General features: G+C 35.4%; 1 protein-coding gene across 1 annotated transcript in view; it reads right to left on the bottom strand.

The window, feature by feature from the left end:
* LOC110517176 (mastermind-like protein 3) overlaps window positions 1–22,500 on the bottom strand; it is a 307,782-nt gene that overhangs the window by 25,315 nt on the left and 259,967 nt on the right. Inside the window, exon 4 of the mRNA XM_036971891.1 lies at window positions 14,533–14,799. Within this exon, the coding sequence (XP_036827786.1) occupies window positions 14,533–14,799 (267 nt within the window). The remainder of the gene's footprint in view (window positions 1–14,532; window positions 14,800–22,500) is intronic.

The raw sequence follows: 22,500 nt of genomic DNA, 5'->3' as shown, positions 1-22,500 counted from the left end.
CAGTATATATATCTATAGTCTACAGTGTTAGTAATCAGTATATATATCTATAGTCTATAGTGTTAGTAATCAGTATATATATCTATAGTGTTAGTAATCAGTATATATATCTATAGTCTATAGTGTTAGTAATCAGTATATATATCTATAGTCTATAGTGTTAGTAATCAGTATATATATCCATAGTCTATAGTGTTAGTAATCAGTATATATATCTATAGTCTGTAGTGTTAGTAATCAGTATATATATCTATAGTGTTAGTAATCAGTATATATATCTATAGTCTATAGTGTTAGTAATCAGTATATATATCTATAGTGTTAGTAATCAGTATATATATCTATAGTCTATAGTGTTAGTAATCAGTATATATATCTATAGTGTTAGTAATCAGTATATATATCTATAGTCTATAGTGTTAGTAATCAGTATATATATCTATAGTCTATAGTGTTAGTAATCAGTATATATATCTATAGTCTGTAGTGTTAGTAATCAGTATATATATCTATAGTGTTAGTAATCAGTATATATATCTATAGTCTATAGTGTTAGTAATCAGTATATATATCTATAGTCTATAGTGTTAGTAATCAGTATATATATCTATAGTCTGTAGTGTTAGTAATCAGTATATATATCTATAGTGTTAGTAATCAGTATATATATCTATAGTCTATAGTGCTAGTAATCAGTATATATATCTATAGTCTGTAGTGTTAGTAATCAGTATATATATCTATAGTCTATAGTGTTAGTAATCAGTATATATATCTATAGTGTTAGTAATCAGTATATATAATTATAGTGTTAGTAATCAGTATATATATCTGTAGTCTATAGTGTTAGTAATCAGTATATACAGTGCCTTGCGAAAGTATTCGGCCCCCTTGAACTTTGCGACCTTTTGCCACATTTCAGGCTTCAAACATAAAGATATAAAACTGTATTTTTTTGTGAAGAATCAACAACAAGTGGGACACAATCATGAAGTGGAACGACATTTATTGGATATTTCAAACTTTTTTAACAAATCAAAAACTGAAAAATTGGGCGTGCAAAATTATTCAGCCCCTTTACTTTCAGTGCAGCAAACTCTCTCCAGAAGTTCAGTGAGGATCTCTGAATGATCCAATGTTGACCTAAATGACTAATGATGATAAATACATTCCACCTGTGTGTAATCAAGTCTCCGTATAAATGCACCTGCACTGTGATAGTCTCAGAGGTCCGTTAAAAGCGCAGAGAGCATCATGAAGAACAAGGAACACACCAGGCAGGTCCGAGATACTGTTGTGAAGAAGTTTAAAGCCGGATTTGGATACAAAAAGATTTCCCAAGCTTTAAACATCCCAAGGAGCACTGTGCTAGCGATAATATTGAAATGGAAGGAGTATCAGACCACTGCAAATCTACCAAGACCTGGCCGTCCCTCTACACTTTCAGCTCATACAAGGAGAAGACTGATCAGAGATGCAGCCAAGAGGCCCATGATCACTCTGGATGAACTGCAGAGATCTACAGCTGAGGTGGGAGACTCTGTCCATAGGACAACAATCAGTCGTATATTGCACAAATCTGGCCTTTATGGAAGAGTGGCAAGAAGAAAGCCATTTCTTAAAGATATCCATAAAAAGTGTTGTTTAAAGTTTGCCACAAGCCACCTGGGAGACACACCAAACATGTGGAAGAAGGTGCTCTGGTCAGATGAAACCAAAATTGAACTTTTTGGCAACAATGCAAAACGTTATGTTTGGCGTAAAAGCAACACAGCTGAACACACCATCCCCACTGTCAAACATGGTGGTGGCAGCATCATGGTTTGGGCCTGCTTTTCTTCAGCAGGGACAGGGAAGATGGTTAAAATTGATGGGAAGATGGATGGAGCCAAATACAGGACCATTCTGGAAGAAAACCTGATGGAGTTTGCAAAAGACCTGAGACTGGGACGGAGATTTGTCTTCCAACAAGACAATGATCCAAAACATAAAGCAAAATCTACAATGGAATGGTTCAAAAATAAACATATCCAGGTGTTAGAATGGCCAAGTCAAAGTCCAGACCTGAATCCAATCGAGAATCTGTGGCAAGAACTGAAAACTGCTGTTCACAAATGCTCTCCATCCAACCTCACTGAGCTCTAGCTGTTTTGCAAGGAGGAATGGGAAAAAATGTCAGTCTCTCGATGTGCAAAACTGATAGAGACATACCCCAAGCGACGTACAGCTGTAATCGCAGCAAAAGGTGGCGCTACAAAGTATTAACTTAAGGGGGCTGAATAATTTTGCACGCCCAATTTTTCAGTTTTTGATTTGTTAAAAAAGTTTGAAATATCCAATAAATGTCGTTCCACTTCATGATTGTGTCCCACTTGTTGTTGATTCTTCACAAAAAAATACAGTTTTATATCTTTATGTTTGAAGCCTGAAATGTGGCAAAAGGTCGCAAGGTTCAAGGGGGCCGAATACTTTCGCAAGGCACTGTATATCTATAGTCTATAGTGTTAGTAATCAGTATATATAACTATAGTCTGTAGTGTTAGTAATCAGTATATATATCTATAGTCTGTAGTGTTAGTAATCAGTATATATATCTATAGTCTGTAGTGTTAGTAATCAGAATATATATCTATAGTGTTAGTAATCAGTATATATATCTATAGTCTGTAGTGTTAGTAATCAGTATATATATCTATAGTCTATAGTGTTAGTAATCAGTATATATATCTATAGTCTGTAGTGTTAGTAATCAGTATATATATCTATAGTGTTAGTAATCAGTATATATATCTATAGTCTGTAGTGTTAGTAATCAGTATATATATCTATAGTCTGTAGTGTTAGTAATCAGTATATATATCTATAGTCTGTAGTGTTAGTAATCAGTATATATATCTATAGTCTGTAGTGTTAGTAATCAGTATATATATCTATAGTCTGTAGTGTTAGTAATCAGTATATATATCTATAGTCTGTAGTGTTAGTAATCAGTATATATATCTATAGTCTGTAGTGTTAGTAATCAGTATATATATCTATAGTCTGTAGTGTTAGTAATCAGTATATATATCTATAGTGTTAGTAATCAGTATATATATATATATATATCTATAGTCTGTAGTGTTAGTAATCAGTATATATATCTATAGTCTATAGTGTTAGTAATCAGTATATATATCTATAGTCTGTAGTGTTAGTAATCAGTATATATATCTATAGTCTATAGTGTTAGTAATCAGTATATATATCTATAGTCTGTAGTGTTAGTAATCAGTATATATATCTATAGTCTGTAGTGTTAGTAATCAGTATATATATCTATAGTCTGTAGTGTTAGTAATCAGTATATATATCTATAGTCTGTAGTGTTAGTAATCAGTATATATATCTATAGTCTGTAGTGTTAGTAATCAGTATATACATCTATAGTCTGTAGTGTTAGTAATCAGTATATATATCTATAGTCTGTAGTGTTAGTAATCAGTATATATATCTATAGTCTGTAGTGTTAGTAATCAGTATATACATCTATAGTCTGTAGTGTTAGTAATCAGTATATACATCTATAGTCTGTAGTGTTAGTAATCAGTATATATATCTATAGTCTGTAGTGTTAGTAATCAGTATATATATCTATAGTCTGTAGTGTTAGTAATCAGTATATATATCTATAGTCTGTAGTGTTAGTAATCAGTATATACATCTATAGTCTGTAGTGTTAGTAATCAGTATATATATCTATAGTCTGTAGTGTTAGTAATCAGTATATATATCTATAGTCTATAGTGTTAGTAATCAGTATATATATCTATAGTGTTAGTAATCAGTATATATATCTATAGTGTTAGTAATCAGTATATATATATCTATAGTCTATAGTGTTAGTAATCAGTATATATATCTATAGTCTGTAGTGTTAGTAATCAGTATATACATCTATAGTCTATAGTGTTAGTAATCAGTATATATATCTATAGTCTGTAGTGTTAGTAATCAGTATATATATCTATAGTCTGTAGTGTTAGTAATCAGTATATATATCTATAGTCTATAGTGTTAGTAATCAGTATATATATCTATAGTCTGTAGTGTTAGTAATCAGTATATATATATATATCTGTAGTATTAGTAATCAGTATATATATCTATAGTCTGTAGTGTTAGTAATCAGTATATATATCTATAGTCTATAGTGTTAGTAATCAGTATATATATCTATAGTCTATAGTATTAGTAATCAGTATATATATCTATAGTCTGTAGTGTTAGTAATCAGTATATATATCTATAGTCTATAGTGTTAGTAATCAGTATATATATCTATAGTCTATAGTGTTAGTAATCAGTATATATATCTATAGTGTTAGTAATCAGTATATATATCTATAGTGTTAGTAATCAGTATATATATCTATAGTCTGTAGTGTTAGTAATCAGTATATATATCTATAGTCTATAGTGTTAGTAATCAGTATATATATCTATAGTCTATAGTGTTAGTAATCAGTATATATATCTATAGTCTGTAGTGTTAGTAATCAGTATATATATCTACAGTCTGTAGTGTTAATAATCAGTATATATATCTATAGTCTGTAGTGTTAGTAATCAGTATATATATCTATAGTCTATAGTGTTAGTAATCAGTATATATATCTATAGTCTATAGTGTTAGTAATCAGTATATATATCTATAGTCTGTAGTGTTAGTAATCAGTATATATATCTATAGTATGTAGTGTTAGTAATCAGTATATATATCTATAGTCTGTAGTGTTAGTAATCAGTATATATATCTATAGTCTGTAGTGTTAGTAATCAGTATATATATCTATAGTCTGTAGTGTTAGTAATCAGTATATATATCTATAGTCTGTAGTGTTAGTAATCAGTATATATATCTATAGTCTATAGTGTTAGTAATCAGTATATATATCTATAGTCTGTAGTGTTAGTAATCAGTATATATATCTATAGTCTATAGTGTTAGTAATCAGTATATATATCTATAGTCTGTAGTGTTAGTAATCAGTATATATATCTATAGTTAGTAATCAGTATATATATCTATAGTGTTAGTAATCAGTATATATATCTATAGTCTGTAGTGTTAGTAATCAGTATATATATCTATAGTCTGTAGTGTTAGTAATCAGTATATATATCTATAGTCTGTAGTGTTAATAATCAGTATATATATCTATAGTCTGTAGTGTTAGTAATCAGTATATATATCTATAGTGTTAGTAATCAGTATATATATCTATAGTGTTAGTAATCAGTATATATATCTATAGTCTGTAGTGTTAGTAATCAGTATATATATCTGTAGTGTTAGTAATCAGTATATATATCTATAGTCTATAGTGTTAGTAATCAGTATATATATCTATAGTCTGTAGTGTTAGTAATCAGTATATATATCTATAGTGTTAGTAATCAGTATATATATCTATAGTCTGTAGTGTTAATAATCAGTATATATATCTATAGTCTGTAGTGTTAGTAATCAGTATATATATCTATAGTCTATAGTGTTAGTAATCAGTATATATATCTATAGTCTATAGTGTTAGTAATCAGTATATATATCTATAGTCTGTAGTGTTAGTAATCAGTATATATATCTATAGTCTATAGTGTTAGTAATCAGTATATATATCTATAGTCTGTAGTGTTAGTAATCAGTATATATATCTATAGTCTGTAGTGTTAGTAATCAGTATATATATCTATAGTCTGTAGTGTTAATAATCAGTATATATATCTATAGTCTGTAGTGTTAGTAATCAGTATATATATCTATAGTCTATAGTGTTAGTAATCAGTATATATATCTATAGTCTATAGTGTTAGTAATCAGTATATATATCTATAGTCTGTAGTGTTAATAATCAGTATATATATCTATAGTCTGTAGTGTTAGTAATCAGTATATATATCTATAGTGTTAGTAATCAGTATATATATCTATAGTGTTAGTAATCAGTATATATATCTATAGTCTGTAGTGTTAGTAATCAGTATATATATCTGTAGTGTTAGTAATCAGTATATATATCTATAGTCTATAGTGTTAGTAATCAGTATATATATCTATAGTCTGTAGTGTTAGTAATCAGTATATATATCTGTAGTGTTAGTAATCAGTATATATATCTATAGTCTGTAGTGTTAGTAATCAGTATATATATCTATAGTCTGTAGTGTTAATAATCAGTATATATATCTATAGTCTGTAGTGTTAGTAATCAGTATATATATCTATAGTCTATAGTGTTAGTAATCAGTATATATATCTATAGTCTATAGTGTTAGTAATCAGTATATATATCTATAGTCTGTAGTGTTAGTAATCAGTATATATATCTATAGTATGTAGTGTTAGTAATCAGTATATATATCTATAGTCTGTAGTGTTAGTAATCAGTATATATATCTATAGTCTGTAGTGTTAGTAATCAGTATATATATCTATAGTCTGAAGTGTTAGTAATCAGTATATATATCTATAGTCTGTAGTGTTAGTAATCAGTATATATATCTATAGTCTGTAGTGTTAGTAATCAGTATATATATCTATAGTCTGTAGTGTTAGTAATCAGTATATATATCTATAGTCTATAGTGTTAGTAATCAGTATATATATCTATAGTCTGAAGTGTTAGTAATCAGTATATATATCTATAGTCTGTAGTGTTAATAATCAGTATATATATCTATAGTCTGTAGTGTTAGTAATCAGTATATATATCTATAGTGTTAGTAATCAGTATATATATCTATAGTCTGTAGTGTTAGTAATCAGTATATATATCTATAGTCTGTAGTGTTAGTAATCAGTATATATATCTATAGTCTGTAGTGTTAATAATCAGTATATATATCTATAGTCTGTAGTGTTAGTAATCAGTATATATATCTATAGTGTTAGTAATCAGTATATATATCTATAGTGTTAGTAATCAGTATATATATCTATAGTCTGTAGTGTTAGTAATCAGTATATATATCTGTAGTGTTAGTAATCAGTATATATATCTATAGTCTATAGTGTTAGTAATCAGTATATATATCTATAGTCTGTAGTGTTAGTAATCAGTATATATATCTATAGTCTGTAGTGTTAGTAATCAGTATATATATCTATAGTCTGTAGTGTTAGTAATCAGTATATATATCTATAGTCTATAGTGTTAGTAATCAGTATATATATCTATAGTCTGTAGTGTTAGTAATCAGTATATATATCTATAGTCTCTAGTGTTAGTAATCAGTATATATATCTATAGTGTTAGTAATCAGTATATATATCTATAGTCTGTAGTGTTAGTAATCAGTATATATATCTGTAGTGTTAGTAATCAGTATATATATCTATAGTCTGTAGTGTTAGTAATCAGTATATATATCTATAGTCTGTAGTGTTAGTAATCAGTATATATATCTATAGTCTGTAGTGTTAGTAATCAGTATATATATCTATAGTCTATAGTGTTAGTAATCAGTATATATATCTATAGTCTGTAGTGTTAGTAATCAGTATATATATCTATAGTGTTAGTAATCAGTATATATATCTATAGTCTGTAGTGTTAGTAATCAGTATATATATCTATAGTCTGTAGTGTTAGTAATCAGTATATATATCTATAGTCTGTAGTGTTAGTAATCAGTATATATATCTATAGTCTGTAGTGTTAGTAATCAGTATATATATCTATAGTCTATAGTGTTAGTAATCAGTATATATATCTATAGTCTGTAGTGTTAGTAATCAGTATATATATCTATAGTGTTAGTAATCAGTATATATATCTATAGTCTGTAGTGTTAGTAATCAGTATATATATCTATAGTCTGTAGTGTTAGTAATCAGTATATATATCTATAGTCTGTAGTGTTAGTAATCAGTATATATATCTATAGTCTATAGTGTTAGTAATCAGTATATATATCTATAGTCTGTAGTGTTAGTAATCAGTATATATATCTATAGTGTTAGTAATCAGTATATATATCTATAGTCTGTAGTGTTAGTAATCAGTATATATATCTATAGTCTGTAGTGTTAGTAATCAGTATATATATCTATAGTCTATAGTGTTAGTAATCAGTATATATATCTATAGTCTGTAGTGTTAGTAATCAGTATATATATCTATAGTCTGTAGTGTTAGTAATCAGTATATATATCTATAGTCTGTAGTGTTAGTAATCAGTATATATATCTATAGTCTGTAGTGTTAGTAATCAGTATATATATCTATAGTGTTAGTAATCAGTATATATATCTATAGTCTATAGTGTTAGTAATCAGTATATATATCTATAGTCTATAGTGTTAGTAATCAGTATATATATCTATAGTGTTAGTAATCAGTATATATATCTATAGTCTATAGTGTTAGTAATCAGTATATATATCTATAGTCTGTAGTGTTAGTAATCAGTATATATATCTATAGTGTTAGTAATCAGTATATATATCTATAGTCTATAGTGTTAGTAATCAGTATATATATCTATAGTCTATAGTGTTAGTAATCAGTATATATATCTATAGTCTGTAGTGTTAGTAATCAGTATATATATATATATCTGTAGTATTAGTAATCAGTATATATATCTATAGTCTGTAGTGTTAGTAATCAGTATATATATCTATAGTCTATAGTGTTAGTAATCAGTATATATATCTATAGTCTATAGTATTAGTAATCAGTATATATATCTATAGTCTGTAGTGTTAGTAATCAGTATATATATCTATAGTCTATAGTGTTAGTAATCAGTATATATATCTATAGTCTATAGTGTTAGTAATCAGTATATATATCTATAGTGTTAGTAATCAGTATATATATCTATAGTGTTAGTAATCAGTATATATATCTATAGTCTGTAGTGTTAGTAATCAGTATATATATCTATAGTCTATAGTGTTAGTAATCAGTATATATATCTATAGTCTATAGTGTTAGTAATCAGTATATATATCTATAGTGTTAGTAATCAGTATATATATCTATAGTCTATAGTATTAGTAATCAGTATATATATCTATAGTCTGTAGTGTTAGTAATCAGTATATATATCTATAGTCTGTAGTGTTAGTAATCAGTATATATATCTATAGTCTATAGTGTTAGTAATCAGTATATATATCTATAGTCTATAGTGTTAGTAATCAGTATATATATCTATAGTCTGTAGTGTTAGTAATCAGTATATATATCTATAGTATGTAGTGTTAGTAATCAGTATATATATCTATAGTCTGTAGTGTTAGTAATCAGTATATATATCTACAGTCTGTAGTGTTAGTAATCAGTATATATATCTATAGTCTGTAGTGTTAGTAATCAGTATATATATCTATAGTGTTAGTAATCAGTATATATATCTATAGTGTTAGTAATCAGTATATATATCTACAGTCTGTAGTGTTAATAATCAGTATATATATCTATAGTCTGTAGTGTTAGTAATCAGTATATATATCTATAGTCTGTAGTGTTAGTAATCAGTATATATATCTATAGTCTATAGTGTTAGTAATCAGTATATATATCTATAGTCTATAGTGTTAGTAATCAGTATATATATCTATAGTCTGTAGTGTTAGTAATCAGTATATATATCTATAGTATGTAGTGTTAGTAATCAGTATATATATCTATAGTCTGTAGTGTTAGTAATCAGTATATATATCTATAGTCTATAGTGTTAGTAATCAGTATATATATCTATAGTCTATAGTGTTAGTAATCAGTATATATATATCTATAGTCTGTAGTGTTAGTAATCAGTATATATATCTATAGTATGTAGTGTTAGTAATCAGTATATATATCTATAGTCTGTAGTGTTAGTAATCAGTATATATATCTATAGTCTGTAGTGTTAGTAATCAGTATATATATCTATAGTCTGTAGTGTTAGTAATCAGTATATATATCTATAGTCTATAGTGTTAGTAATCAGTATATATATCTATAGTCTGTAGTGTTAGTAATCAGTATATATATCTATAGTCTGTAGTGTTAGTAATCAGTATATATATCTATAGTCTGTAGTGTTAGTAATCAGTATATATATCTATAGTCTATAGTGTTAGTAATCAGTATATATATCTATAGTCTATAGTGTTAGTAATCAGTATATATATCTATAGTCTGTAGTGTTAGTAATCAGTATATATATCTATAGTCTATAGTGTTAGTAACCAGTATATATATCTATAGTCTATAGTGTTAGTAATCAGTATATATATCTATAGTCTATAGTGTTAGTAATCAGTATATATATCTATAGTCTATAGTGTTAGTAATCAGTATATATATCTATAGTCTATAGTGTTAGTAATCAGTATATATATCTATAGTCTATAGTGTTAGTAATCAGTATATATATCTATAGTCTGTAGTGTTAGTAATCAGTATATATATCTATAGTCTGTAGTGTTAGTAATCAGTATATATATCTATAGTCTATAGTGTTAGTAATCAGTATATATATCTATAGTCTATAGTGTTAGTAATCAGTATATATATCTATAGTCTGTAGTGTTAGTAATCAGTATATATATCTATAGTCTATAGTGTTAGTAATCAGTATATATATCTATAGTCTATAGTGTTAGTAATCAGTATATATATCTATAGTCTATAGTGTTAGTAATCAGTATATATATATATAGTTTATAGTGTTAGTAATCAGTATATATATCTATAGTCTATAGTGTTAGTAATCAGTATATATATCTATAGTCTATAGTGTTAGTAATCAGTATATATATATATATAGTCTATAGTGTTAGTAATCAGTATATATATCTATAGTCTATAGTGTTAGTAATCAGTATATATATCTATAGTCTATAGTGTTAGTAATCAGTATATATATCTATAGTCTGTAGTGTTAGTAATCAGTATATATATCTATAGTCTATAGTGTTAGTAATCAGTATATATATCTATAGTCTATAGTCTGTAGTGTTAGTAATCAGTATATATATCTATAGTGTTAGTAATCAGTATATATATCTATAGTCTATAGTGTTAGTAATCAGTATATATATATAGTCTATAGTGTTAGTAATCAGTATATATATCTATAGTCTGTAGTGTTAGTAATCAGTATATATATCTATAGTCTGTAGTGTTAGTAATCAGTATATATATCTATAGTGTTAGTAATCAGTATATATATCTATAGTCTATAGTGTTAGTAATCAGTATATATATCTATAGTCTGTAGTGTTAGTAATCAGTATATATATCTATAGTCTATAGTGTTAGTAATCAGTATATATATCTATAGTCTATAGTGTTAGTAATCAGTATATATATCTATAGTCTGTAGTGTTAGTAATCAGTATATATATCTATAGTCTATAGTGTTAGTAATCAGTATATATATCTATAGTCTATAGTGTTAGTAATCAGTATATATATCTATAGTCTATAGTGTTAGTAATCAGTATATATATCTATAGTCTATAGTGTTAGTAATCAGTATATATATCTATAGTGTTAGTAATCAGTATATATATCTATAGTCTATAGTGTTAGTAATCAGTATATATATCTATAGTCTGTAGTGTTAGTAATCAGTATATATATCTATAGTGTTAGTAATCAGTATATATATCTATAGTGTTAGTAATCAGTATATATATCTATAGTGTTAGTAATCAGTATATATATCTATAGTCTATAGTGTTAGTAATCAGTATATATATCTATAGTGTTAGTAATCAGTATATATATCTATAGTCTATAGTGTTAGTAATCAGTATATATATCTATAGTCTGTAGTGTTAGTAATCAGTATATATATCTATAGTCTGTAGTGTTAGTAATCAGTATATATATATAGTCTATAGTGTTAGTAATCAGTATATATATCTATAGTCTATAGTGTTAATAATCAGTATATATATCTATAGTCTGTAGTGTTAGTAATCAGTATATATATCTATAGTCTATAGTGTTAGTAATCAGTATATATATCTATAGTCTATAGTGTTAGTAATCAGTATATATATCTATAGTGTTAGTAATCAGTATATATATCTATAGTCTATAGTGTTAGTAATCAGTATATATATATAGTCTATAGTGTTAGTAATCAGTATATATATCTATAGTCTGTAGTGTTAGTAATCAGTATATATATCTATAGTCTATAGTGTTAGTAATCAGTATATATATATAGTCTATAGTGTTAGTAATCAGTATATATATCTATAGTCTGTAGTGTTAGTAATCAGTATATATATATATAGTCTATAGTGTTAATAATCAGTATATATATCTATAGTCTGTAGTGTTAGTAATCAGTATATATATCTATAGTCTATAGTGTTAGTAATCAGTATATATATCTATAGTCTATAGTGTTAGTAATCAGTATATATATCTATAGTCTATAGTGTTAGTAATCAGTATATATATCTATAGTCTATAGTATTAGTAATCAGTATATATATCTATAGTCTGTAGTGTTAGTAATCAGTATATATATCTATAGTCTGTAGTGTTAGTAATCAGTATATATATCTATAGTCTGTAGTGTTAGTAATCAGTATATATATCTATAGTGTTAGTAATCAGTATATATATCTATAGTGTTAGTAATCAGTATATATATCTATAGTCTATAGTGTTAGTAATCAGTATATATATCTATAGTCTGTAGTGTTAGTAATCAGTATATATATCTATAGTCTATAGTGTTAGTAATCAGTATATATATCTATAGTGTTAGTAATCAGTATATACATCTATAGTCTGTAGTGTTAGTAATCAGTATATATATCTATAGTCTGTAGTGTTAGTAATCAGTATATATATCTATAGTCTGTAGTGTTAGTAATCAGTATATATATCTATAGTCTGTAGTGTTAGTAATCAGTATATATATCTATAGTGTTAGTAATCAGTATATATATCTATAGTCTATAGTGTTAGTAATCAGTATATATATCTATAGTCTGTAGTGTGTAGAATATCTAATATAACACAGTTTGTTCATTTAGAACACAGCAGGTACAGAGAGAGAACATCAGGAGACAGGAATGTTCCTGGACTGCAGTATGCTTGTTGTGTTGTGCCAATTACAATCTACTTGCTGTGTGTGTGTGTGTGTGTGTGTGTGTGTGTGTTTTGACCTAGGGAGTTCAGAACAGTTTAACACCAGGTTAACCACAGAGGGAAAAATCAAAGTAGAAGACAAAATTATCACAGCAGGTGTTGTGTACACACACACACACACACACACACACACACACACACACACACACACACACACACACACACACACACACACACACTCTGAGGACATCAAAGGAATCCTAAAGCATCGGGAGGGGGTTAGTGTAGAGGGGGGATGTTAGTAAACACGAGAGCTGATTATAAATGTGTGTGTGTGACTGTGTGTGTGATGGTGTGTGTGTGACGGTGTGTGTGTGATGATGTGTGTGTGACGGTGTGTGTGATGGTGTGTCTGTGATGGTGTGTGTGTGTGACGGTGTGTTTGTGACTGTGTGTGTGATGGTGTGTCTGTGACAGTGTGTGTCTGTGACAGTGTGTGTCTGTGACGGTGTGTGTGTGACGGTGTGTGTGTGACGGTGTGTGTGTGACAGTGTGTGTCTGTGACGGTGTGTGTGTGACGGTGTGTGTGTGACGGTGTGTGTGTGACAGTGTGTGTCTGTGACGGTGTGTGTGTGATGGTGTGTGTGTGACAGTGTGTGTCTGTGACGGTGTGTGTGTGATGGTGTGTGTGTGACGGTGTGTGTGTGACGGTGTGTGTGTGACGGTGTGTGTCTGTGACGGTGTGTGTGTGACGGTGTGTGTGTGACGGTGTGTGTGTGACAGTGTGTGTCTGTGACGGTGTGTGTGTGATGGTGTGTGTGTGACGGTGTCTGTAAATGACAGATGAAGAGGAGACACTTTGGTGTTTAATTTGCAACACTGACAAACGGGAGAGAGAGACTGTAATCATGTCCCCACATCCACCTCCTCCCTCCTCCCTGTTCTGTCCCTCCTCCCTCCTCTCTCTGTTCTGTCCCTCCTCCCTCCTCTCTGTTCTGTCCCTCCTCCCTCCTCTCTGTTCTGTCCCTCCTCTCTGTTCTGTCCCTCCTCCCTCCTCTCTGTTCTGTCCCTCCTCCCTGCTCTCTGTTCTGTCCCTTCCCCTCCCTCCCTCCTCTCTGTTCTGTCCCTCCTCCCTCCTCTCTGTTCTGTCCCTCCTCCCTGCTCTCTGTTCTGTCCCTCCTCCCTCCTCTCTGTTCTGTCCCTCCTCCCTCCTCTCTGTTCTGTCCCTCCTCCCTGCTCTCTGTTCTGTCCCTCCTCCCTCCTCTCTGTTCTGTCCCTCCTCCCTCCTCTCTGTTCTGTCCCTCCTCCCTGCTCTGTCCCTTCCCCTCCCTCCCTCCTCTCTGTTCTGTCCCTTCCCCTCCCTCCCTCCTCTCTGTTCTGTCCCTTCCCCTCCCTCCCTCCTCTCTGTTCTGTCCTTCCTCCCTTCTCTCACCTGTTCAGCCAGTAATAGCTGTTGTTGCTGCTGTCTCTGTTCTCTCAGTAGCTGTTGTTTCTGTTGTTCCATCATGTGGAGCTGAACTCTCTTCTCCTGCTCCATCACCATCATCTGTTTCATAATGGCCGCCTGCTGCTGGTTGCCCAGGTAACCGGGAGGGGCCCCTGTGCCCTGATTGGGCCCCGCGCCCGAGGCCACACCCCCGGCAGGGTGAGGGGGAGGGACGGCACCGGGCTGCCGTGACATTCCCACCACACCTTGTTCCTAAAGAGAGAGAGAGGGAGGGAGATCCGTGAGTTTTTATTGGTGGGATGATCAATCAATCAGCTGGTCAAGCAATCAATCAGCTGGTCAAGCAATCAATACACGGAACCCCGTGTAGAGGATCATCCCAGGAACCCCGTGTAGAGGATCATCCCAGGAACCCCGTGCAGAGGATTATCCCAGGAACCCCGTGTAGAGGATTATCCCAGGAACCCCGTGTAAAGGATTATCCCAGGAACCCCGTGTAGAGGATTATCCCAGGAACCCCGTGTAGAGGATTATCCCAGGAACCCCGTGTAAAGGATTATCCCAGGAACCCCGTGTAAAGGATTATCCCAGGAACCCCGTGTAGAGGATTATCCCAGGAACCCCGTGTAGAGGATTATCCCAGGAACCCCGTGTAAAGGATTATCCCAGGAACCCCGTGTAGAGGATTATCCCAGGAACCCCGTGTAAACAGACACAGCAGGATACACTATATATACAGCAGTGTGTGGACACCCCTTCAAATAAGTGGATTTGGCAATTTCAGCCACACCAGTTGCTGACAGGTGTATAAAATTGAGCACAGAGCCATGCAATCTCCATAGACAAACATTGGCAGTAGATTGGACTTACTGAAGAGCTCAGTGACTTTCAACGTGGCACCGTCATAGGATGCCACCTTTCCAACAAGTCAGTTCGTCAAATTTCTGCCCTGCTAGAGCTGCCCCGGTCAACTGTAAGTGCTGTTATTGTGACGTGGAAACGTCTAGGAGCAACAATGGCTCAACCGTGAAGTGGTAGGCCACACAAGCTCACAGAACGGGACCGCTGAGTGCTGAAGCGCATAAAAATCCATACAGAAATGGTTTGTCGAGATCAGTGTGGAAGAACTTGACTGGCCTGCACAGAGCCCTGACCTCAACCCCATCGAACACCTTTGGGATGAACTGGAATGCTGACTGCGAGCCAGGCCTTATCACCCAACATCAGTGCTCGACCTCACTAATACTCTTGTGGCTGAATGGAAGCAAGTCCCTGCAGCAATGTTCCAACATCTAGTGGAAAGTCTTCCCAGAAGAGTGGAGGCTGTTGTAGCAGCAATGTTCCAACATCTAGTGGAAAGCCTTCCAAGAAGACTGGAGGCTGTTATAGCAGCAATGTTCCAACATCTAGTGGAAAGCCTTCCCAGAAGACTGGAGGCTGTTATAGCAGCAATGTTCCAACATCTAGTGGAAAGCCTTCCCAGAAGACTGGAGGCTGTTATAGCAGCAATGTTCCAACATCTAGTGGAAAGTCTTCCCAGAAGAGTGGAGGCTGTTATAGCAGCAATGTTCCAACATCTAGTGGAAAGCCTTCCCAGAAGACTGGAGGCTGTTATAGCAGCAATGTTCCAACATCTAGTGGAAAGCCTTCCCAGAAGACTGGAGGCTGTTATAGCAGCAATGTTCCAACATCTAGTGGAAAGTCTTCCCAGAAGAGTGGAGGCTGTTATAGCAGCAATGTTCCAACATCTAGTGGAAAGCCTTCCCAGAAGACTGGAGGCTGTTATAGCAGCAATGTTCCAACATCTAGTGGAAAGCCTTCCCAGAAGACTGGAGGCTGTTATAGCAGCAAAGGGAGGACAAAGTCCATATTAATGCCATGTCCATATTAATGCCATGATTTTGGAATGAGATGTTCAACGAGCAGGTGTCCACATACTTGTAGCGTATATTCATTCAGACTAAACACCACAGTTTTAAAGATTCTTCCCAGCTAACCCCTCACTCTCATCCCCTCCCAGTGCAGTATGGGTAGTCCTTGCCCACCCTGAGTCCACCCTGAGTCCTCTCATCCCCTCCCAGTGCAGTATGGGTAGTCCTAGCCCACCCTGAGTCCTCTCATCTCCTCCCAGTGCAGTATGGGTAGTCCTAGACCACCCTGAGTCCTCTCATCCCCTCCCAGTGCAGTATGGGTAATCCTAGCCCACCCTGAGTCCTCTCATCCCCACCCAGTGTAGTATGGGTAGTCCTAGCACACCCTGAGTCCTCTAATCCCCTCCCAGTGCAGTATGGGTAGTCCTAGCACACCCTGAGTCCTCTCATCCCCTCCCAGTGCAGTATGGGTAGTCCTAGCCCACCCTGAGTCCTCTCATCCCCTCCCAGTGCAGTATGGGTAGTCCTAGCCCACCCTGAGTCCTCTCATCCCCTCCCAGTGCAGTATGGGTAGTCCTAGCCCACCCTGAGTCCTCTCATCCCCTCCGAGTGCAGTATGGGTAGTCCTAGCACACCCTGAGTCCTCTCATCCCCTCCCAGTGCAGTATGGGTAGTCCTAGCACACCCTGAGTCCTCTCATCCCCTCCCAGTGCAGTATGGGTAGTCCTAGCACACCCTGAGTCCTCTCATCCCCTCCCAGTGCAGTATGGGTAGTCCTAGCCCACCCTGAGTCCTCTCATCCCCTCCGAGTGCAGTATGGGTAGTCCTAGCACACCCTGAGTCCTCTCATCCCCTCCCAGTGCAGTATGGGTAGTCCTCTCATCCCCTCCCAGTGCAGTATGGGTATGTGCATACATTAGACCCTCATTAGCATATAAATAGCTACTTCCTCCACTTAGCCGCATGCTAATCTGTAAAAGGATGAAACAGCACTCTGGAACAGCATTATACCCCCAACCGACCAATTAGACGAGCCCGCTCAGGAATCTATTATAGGTTCATTCAGTACATTGTTTGGGGTAAGACCGCCCATCATTTACCACTGCTCTGTGTCGACAACGGACTAGAATGAATGAATGGTGTTTTATTTTGTTCACTGTTGTTTTAGGGAAGGGTGGCTACATATTGTCCTACGTGTCAGTTAGATTAGAAAGACAGACAGACAGACAGACAGACAGACAGACAGACAGACAGACAGACAGAGAGACAGACAGACAGACAGACAGACAGAGACACACAGAGACACACAGAGAGAGAGAGACAGAGAGAGACAGACAGACAGACAGACAGACAGACAGACAGACAGACAGACAGACCTAAATGCCAGAACCGGACAAGAACCTGACACCCTCAGCACACAGGGGGACAAACACCTGCCTGCAGGTGACAGCATTCCCTCCCACATGTGCCCCCCTAGGCACAACTATGACAACATAACCAACAAAAACGGGTCACAACTCCTGCAGCTCTGTCGCACGCTGGGTATGTACATAGTCAACGGTAGGCTTCGAGGGGACTCCTATGGTAGGTACACCTATAGCTAATCTCTTGGCAGTAGTACTGTAGACTACTTTATCACCGACCTCAACCCAGAGTCTCTCAGAGCGTTCACAGTCAGCCCACTGACACCCCTATCAGACCACAGCAAAATCACAGTCTACTTAAACAGAGCAATAATAAATCATGAGGCATCAAAGCCAAAGGAACTGAGTAACATTAAGAAATGCTATAGATGGAAGGAATGCAGTTTGGAAACCTACCAAAAAACAATTAGGCAACAACAAATTCAATCCCTTTTAGACAATTTCCTGGGTAAAACGTTCCGCTGTAATAGTGAAGGTGTAAACTTGGCAGTAGAAAATCTTAACAGTATATTTGACCTCTCAGCTTCCCTATCAAATCTAAAAAATCTCAAATACAAAACCGAAGAAAATTAACAATAATGACAAATGGTTTGATGAAGAATGCACAAATCTAAGAAAGAAATTGAGAAACCTGTCCAACCAAAAACATAGAGACCCGGAAAACCTGAGTCTACGCCTTCACTATGGTGAATCACTAAAACAACACAGATATACACTACGGAAAAAGAAGGAACAGCATGTCAGAAATCAGCTCAATGCAATTGAAGAATCCATAGACTCTAACCACTTCTGGGAAAATTGGAAAACACTAAACAAACAACAACAAGAAGAATTATCTATCCAAAATGGAGATGTATGGGTAAACCACTTCTCCAATCTTTTTGGCTCTATAACAAAGAATAAAGAGCAAAAACATATACATGATCAATTACAAATCTTAGAATAAACTATTAAAGACTACCAGAACCCACTGGATTCTCCAATTACATTGAATGAGTTACAGGACAAAATAAAAACCCTCCAACCCAAAAAGGCCTGTGGTGTTGAATCCTCAATGAAATGATCAAATACACAGACAACAAATTCCAATTGGCTATACTAAAACTCTTTAACATCATACTTAGCTCTGGCATCTTCCCCAATATTTGGAACCAAGGACTGATCACCCCAATCCACAAAAGTGGAGACAAATTTGACCCCAATAACTACCGTGGGATATGCGTCAACAGTAAACTTGGGAAAATCCTCTGCATTATCATTAACAGCAGACTCGTACATTTCCTCAGTGAAAACAATATACTAAGCAAATGTTAAATTGGCTTTTTACCAAATTACCGTACAACAGACCATGTATTCACCCTGCACACCCTAATTGAATAACCGAAACAAAGGCAAAGTCTTCTCATGCTTTGTTGATTTCAAAAAAGCTTTTGACTCAATTTGGCATGAGGGTCTGCTATACAAACTGATGGAAAGTGGTGTTGGGGGTAAAACATACAACATTATAAAATCCATGTACACAAACAACAAGTGTGCTGTTAAAATTGGCAACAAACACACACATTTCTTCACACAGGGTCGTGGGGTGAGACAGGGATGCAGCTTAAGCCCCACCCTCTTCAACATATATATCAACGAATTGGCGCGGACACTAGAAAAGTCTGCAGCACCCGGCCTCCCCCTACTAGAATCTGAAGTCAAATGTCTACTGTTTTCTGATGATCTGGTGCTTCTGTCACCAACCAAGGAGGGCCTACAGCAGCACCTAGATCTTCTGCACAGATTCTGTCAGACCTGGGCCTTGACAGTAAATCTCAGTAAGACCAAAATAATGGTGTTCCAAAAAAGGTCCAGTCAACAGGACCACAAATACAAATTCCATCTAGACACCATTGCCAGAGAGCACACAAAAAACGATACATACCTTGGCCTAAACATCAGCGCCACAGGTAACTTCCACAAAGCTGTGAACGATCTAAGAGACAAGGCAAGAAGGGCCTTCTATGCCATCAAAAGGAACATAAAATTCAACATACCAATTAGGATCTGGCTAAAAATACTTGAATCAGTCATAGAGCCCATTGCCCTTTACGGTTGTGAGGACTGGGGTCCGCTCACCAACCAAGACTTCACAAAATGGGACAAACACCAAATTGAGACTCTGCACGCAGAATTCTGCAAAAATATCCTCAGTGTACAACGTAGAACACCAAATAATGCATGCAGAGCAGAATTAGGCCGATACCCACTAATTATCAAAATCCAGAAAAGAGACGTTAAATTGATGAAGATGAACCTGGAGAAGAGAAGAGTCCCCTCAGCAAGCTGGTCCTGGGGCTCTGTTCACAAATACAAACACACCCTACAGAGCCCCAGGACAGCAGCACCTACTGACAGAGGACCTACTGACAGAGGACCTACGGACAGAGGACATACTGCCAGAGGACCTACTGACAGAGGACCCACTGACAGAGGACCTACTGAGAGAGGCACCACTGACAGAGGACCCACTGACAGAGGACCAGCTGACAGAGGACCTACTGACAGAGGACCTACTGACAGAGGACCTACTGATAGGTAGAATATCTGCTAATTATCAAAATCCAGAAAAGAGCCGTTAAATTCTACAACCACCTAAAAGGAAGCGATTCCCAAACCTTCCATAACAAAGCCATCACCTACAGAGAGATGAACCTGGAGAAGAGTCCCCTCAGCAAGCTGGTCCTGGGGCTCTGTTCACAAACACAAACACACCCCACAGAGCCCCAGGACAGCAGCACAATTAGACCCAACCAAATCATGAGAAAACAAAAAGATAATTACTTCACACACAGGAAATAATTTACTAAAAAACTGAGCAAACTAGAATGCTATTTGGCCCTAAACAGAGAGTACACAGTGGCAGAATACCTGACCACTGTGACTGACCCACACTTAAGGAAAGCTTTGACTATGTACAGACTCAGTGAGCATAGCCTTGCTATTGAGAAAGGCCGCCGTAGGCAGACATGGCTCTCAAGAGAAGACAGGCTATCTGCTCACTGCCCACAAAATGAGGTGGAAACTGAGCTGCACTTCCTAACCTCCTGCCCAATGTATGACCATATTAGAGACACATATTTCCCTCAGATTACAGACCCACAAAGAATTCGAAAACAAATCCAATTTTAATAAACTCCCATATCTACTGGGTGAAATTCCACAGTGTGCCATCACAGCAGCAATATTTGTGACCTGTTGCCACGAGAAAAGGGCAACCAGTGAAGAACAAACACCATTGTAAATACAACCCATATTTATGCTTATTTATTTTATCTTGTGTCCTTTAACCATTTGTACATCGTTGCAACACTGTATATATATAATATGAAATGTGTAATGTCTTTATTGTTTTGAAACCTCTGTATGTGTAATGTTTACTGTTAATTTTTATTGTTTATTTCACTTTATATATTTTCTACCTCACTTGCTTTGGCAATGTTAACACCTGTTTCCCATGCCAATAAAGCCCTTGAGGTGAATTGAATTGAGAGAGAGAGAGAGTCAGAGAGAGAGAGAGAGGGACAGAGAGAGAGGGGGACAGAGAGAGAGCGAGAGAGAGAGGGACAGAGAGAGAGAGGGGGACAGAGAGAGGGGGAGAGAATATGGAGGGAGAGATAAAAGATGTTAAGAGGAGTGATGGAAACCTAAAAGAGAGAGAGAAACAGAGGGATGGAGGGATAAAAGAGAGAGAGAAGGACAGACTCCTCCCAGTAAGCAGACCAGACAGCCAGACCAGGTCGATACTCTGAACAGTCTCATCTCCTGCTTGGCACACCACGATGCCAGCCAGTCAGACCAATAACACCATGCCTGAGTGGAGTGAGTGGCAGGGTGCAGCAGCAGGGTCTGGCCTGCGGGGGTCACTGGTGTTCTGTCTGTGTGTGTGTGTGTGTGTGTGTGTGTGTGTGTGTGTGTGTGTGTGTGTGTGTAACAGGCTCATTGGTCTCCTCTCTCAGCAGATGGCTCAATCATGACGACTCTGATCTACAATCTCTTCTCCCTCTCCTCTCTCCATAATTCTTCTCTTCCACTCTCTCTCTCTGTTCCTTCCTCTGTTCTCCCCTCTCTCTCTCTCTGTCTCTCCCTCTCTCTCTCTGTTGTGTTCCTTCCTCTACCTCTGTTCTCCCCTCTCTGTCTCCCTGTCTCTCTCTGTCTCTCTCTCTCTCCCTTCCTCTGTTCTCCTCCATCACCCTCTCTCTCTTTCTGTGTTCATCTCCCTCTCTCTCTCCTCTGACTGGTCGTGTCCTAACAACCACATGGGAGATGGAGGAAACAGAAGGGAAGAAAGGTGGCAGAGAGAGGAGAGACAGAGGGGATGAGAGAGAGAGGAGAGACAGAGGGGATGAGAGAGAGAGGGGAGACAGAGGGGATGAGAGAGAGAGGAGAGACAGAGGGGATGAGAGAGAGAGGAGAGACAGAGGGGATGAGAGAGAGAGGAGAGACAGAGGGGATGAGAGAGAGAGGAGAGACAGAGGGGATGAGAGAGAGAGGGGAGACAGAGGGGATGAGAGAGAGAGGGGAGACAGAGGGGATGAGAGAGAGAGGGGAGACAGAGGGGATGAGAGAGAGAGGGGAGACAGAGGGGATGAGAGAGAGAGGGGAGACAGAGGGGATGA

The sequence above is a fragment of the Oncorhynchus mykiss genome, unplaced genomic scaffold (assembly GCF_013265735.2).
Source record: "Oncorhynchus mykiss isolate Arlee unplaced genomic scaffold, USDA_OmykA_1.1 un_scaffold_85, whole genome shotgun sequence".
NCBI lineage: Eukaryota > Metazoa > Chordata > Actinopteri > Salmoniformes > Salmonidae > Oncorhynchus > Oncorhynchus mykiss.
This window is presented reverse-complemented; position numbering and strand designations above follow the sequence as displayed.